Genomic DNA, 3,334 nt, shown 5'->3' with positions numbered 1-3,334 from the left:
CTCCCGTGCAGTGTTGAATCGAGGGTGATCACAGGCATCTTTGTCTTACTGCCAAACCCGGAGGGAAAGTTTTCAACATTTTACTATTAAGTCTGAAACATTTCATTTAAACATAGTGAGTGTAGTGGTTTTATAATTCATGCTTTCATATTCAATATCTGAAGTTTTTATGTTTCTATTTCTGGTGCTTCTGCTGGTTCTCGTGCAAAGTACCCTTTTCCCTCGATTGCTTGTTTATTTTTTGACTGCGAGCTGCTCCATGCGGATCATAGCTTGGGGGCTTTTCAGAGACCAGGGATGCTCAGCCAGGGAGCCTGGGCATGTGCTTTGGGGCAGACTCCAAGGGTGATCTCATCCACTTTATATTCAAGACTGAGCGTTTTTAACCACTAGCTGCTATAAACCTTTTTAAGCCCCAGCTTATGGTGACAACTCAGCTCAGTTCCGTTGGGACAGCTCTCCTCACAGCTTCCTGGGGAAGTGGGCAGAGTGGGCTTCTTATTCACTCTCTCTGGGGACCGCACCCTTACTGGGAAGAGGGTTGGACTGCCCACTTGGCATGCTCAGGGCCTTGACCTCTGTCCTCAGACTCCGTAAGGTCGGCAAGACCAAAGCACAGCTTTAGGTGGCTCGGCAAATGCCCTCAGGGCAAAGGTGGCTCCAGGACCCACTGCCCTCTCTGGGTTCCTCCATTCACCGAATTCTAACCTGGTAGTTCCATAGTATCTGGTCAGATGCTTAATGATCTGAGGCAAGGTATCAGCTGGAAATGGGAGCCTTTGGTCCCAATGCGCCAGCCCACCATATTGCTGGAAGTTCTTATGCTCTTTAATAGAAGGAATCAATCTTCGATGTGTTTTACGCCTAGTAAGACTTTAGGTGTTATATTTGTTTTTAGTTTTTGCTTTCTTCCGTGGTAATAAATATATTCGTTTTGTCTTCCAGTTATTCTTACTAGATTGTAGAGGTTCTGGTTCTGACCGCCAAGTGGTGGGTACAAACAGCGATGGGCCTCTGTCGCTACAGGCCTCTGACGCTGCGGCAGGAAGCAGCATGGGAGAAAGGCCCCTTTCCTCCTTATTCGGGGGGTTAGTATGATCCTCCAGTGCCCAAGCCTGGCCACTGGCTGTTTATTACCCAGAGCTTCATGAGAAATTAGAGTCCTGCATCCAAATGACCCCACACAACCTCCAAGGTAGGCGAGCTACAGAAACTGTATCCTAGTTCAGCTTGGTCTTTATTACTGAGATCCAGAAGTCGTGGCCCCAGAGATATGCCTGGGAGTGAGATAGGCTTCTTTCCCTCAAAGTCAAGGACAACATGATTATAACAGCTGAATTTAGATATCTGCTTCATTAAGCCACTGATATCGTAGCTTTTTAGATGAGAACATAGTAATTAAAAAGCACAGCTGTATTGAATAATAACTGTAATATAGGTCTTTGAAAAGTATAACTTCCTGCATAGTTTATAGTGTACAATCTGGGTCTTCAGAATATGCGACTTTATGCTTCTTGTATACTTCGTATTTTTCTTCAGGTCTGTATTAGTCAAAATACTCAGAGGAATCAAAAATGTAAATGCTTTCAAAGGCTGAGCAGACTACAGAGCTGAGGAGAAGGGTTATAACAGAGTTTACCTGTCCCAGAGATAATCGAACACTCCCCCCGCCCGTAATAAACTGTGTCCCCTGTGTGAATGTAGTCTGAGGACATCAGTCTAGGCACCTGGATTCGATGGACTGGGATTGTCTATAGGTCACAGATAATTTTTTATTTAATTTCATTTTCCAACAATAGTATAGAATGATTTGTTTTCATTTACTCAATGAGTATTCCTTCAGTAAAGCTGTATGCCACAGAAATAAGATGAGAAAGACAGAAATCTCTGCTTCAAAGACGTCAGTCTAGTAGGGAGACAGGCCGATAATGGGACGGTTACGTGGCGATGTGATACATTTTGTATTGGAGCACCGTGCTGCACTAGTAGATGACACCAGGAAACTTGTCTCTTTGCACAGACCATGGGATTGCTGGGGGCTGGAATATAGTAGGCTCTCAATGTATATCTGTTGACTGAGTGAATTGTGTAGTGATTCCAAAATAATGTGACTGATCATCAGATTCAGTGGGGTAACGCGGTATACGTCCCAGTTACTGGGCCAGCTCCAGGCCTGCGGAATGGGAATTGCCAGGAAGGCAGCCTGGTGACCTGCATTAGATGGAGCTTCCACGACTATGACAGTGGGACTTATTGGCCAGCGGAGGCCGTCCCTTGCTCCGTTGCATGGTGGCCACTGCTGAGAGGGCTGGCTGGGGCTGTAGGAGGAGCAGGTTCTTGTGGGAGGGAGAATTGGTGGGCTGAACTTGTATAAATGCCCTTGCCAAACTGAGGCGGTCTGGATGGTCTGCCGCAACAAGGTCCACAGGCCCGATTAGCTACATTCAGGAGTGAGACCTGCCTGGGGTGGCTCTCTCATGACCCTGGCCGTGGGGCATTGACAGGTAAGCAGAGTCTCCCGGCCGACCTGTCCTCCAGTTGCCCGTGCAATGGTACAGGCCCCAGCACTTTTCAGCACGTTGGTACTCTAAGGGTTAGACTCTTGCTTCTGCAAGGCTCTAACCAGCGACAGTCTCTTATTTTTTGCCTCTGTGTTCTAGGGATAGCACTTGCCAATGGTTGCTGAATAAATGAATGAGTTGAATCTGTTTGCAATTTAATTTTAAACGATGTAACCATTCCATTTGCCCTTCTTATTGTTATAGAAGCAAGCAAATTGAAAAACTAGAAGTGGATCCCAGCAAGCATTCCTTCCCCGATGTGGCTAACATCGTTCAAGGAGAGACACGCACGCCCAGAAGGGTCCGATCGGAACCCAAAATTATACCAAGTGAGGAAGATCTGGACTTTGAAGATAACCCTGACGTGCCTCCGCTGATCTGAAGCATCAGGCTGCATTAACTGGGACCCAGCGGACCCCGTTTTGCTCAGTGCAGAGTATGTGTGCATGTGACTTCCGGGGTAAACACAGAGTTATTTATCTATATCAGTATTCCAATGTTTTAGCTTCTGCTTTCTACGGTAATATTCTTAAACTAGTTTAAAATTAAAGGGCATACTTTAAATATGCTATAATTCATCATTCGTCCAGAACGAAGTGTTGGCTAGTGAATATGTTCAGTAAATCGTAGCACTAACCTAATGCAGTTAAACAACCAGAAAACGATACCATTAAGGACTGAATGTTTGTGTCCCCGACCCCAATTCATGTGTCGGAGCCCAACCCCCAGTGTGATGGTATTTGGAGGTGGGGACTTTGGGAGGTAATTAGATT

General features: G+C 45.9%; 1 protein-coding gene across 1 annotated transcript in view; it reads left to right on the top strand.

The window, feature by feature from the left end:
* The window catches only part of LRRC6 (leucine rich repeat containing 6), a 56,654-nt gene extending 53,711 nt beyond the window's left edge, over positions 1-2,943 (top strand). Inside the window, exon 13 of the mRNA XM_015590202.1 lies at positions 2,766-2,943. Within this exon, the coding sequence (XP_015445688.1) occupies positions 2,766-2,943 (178 nt within the window). The remainder of the gene's footprint in view (positions 1-2,765) is intronic.
* The last annotated feature ends 391 nt before the right edge of the window (positions 2,944-3,334 follow it).

The sequence above is a fragment of the Pteropus alecto genome, unplaced genomic scaffold (genome assembly GCF_000325575.1).
Source record: "Pteropus alecto unplaced genomic scaffold, ASM32557v1 scaffold105, whole genome shotgun sequence".
Taxonomy (NCBI): domain Eukaryota; kingdom Metazoa; phylum Chordata; class Mammalia; order Chiroptera; family Pteropodidae; genus Pteropus; species Pteropus alecto.
The sequence above is the reverse complement of the archived record's forward strand: the minus strand, read 5'-3'. Positions and strand labels throughout refer to the sequence as shown.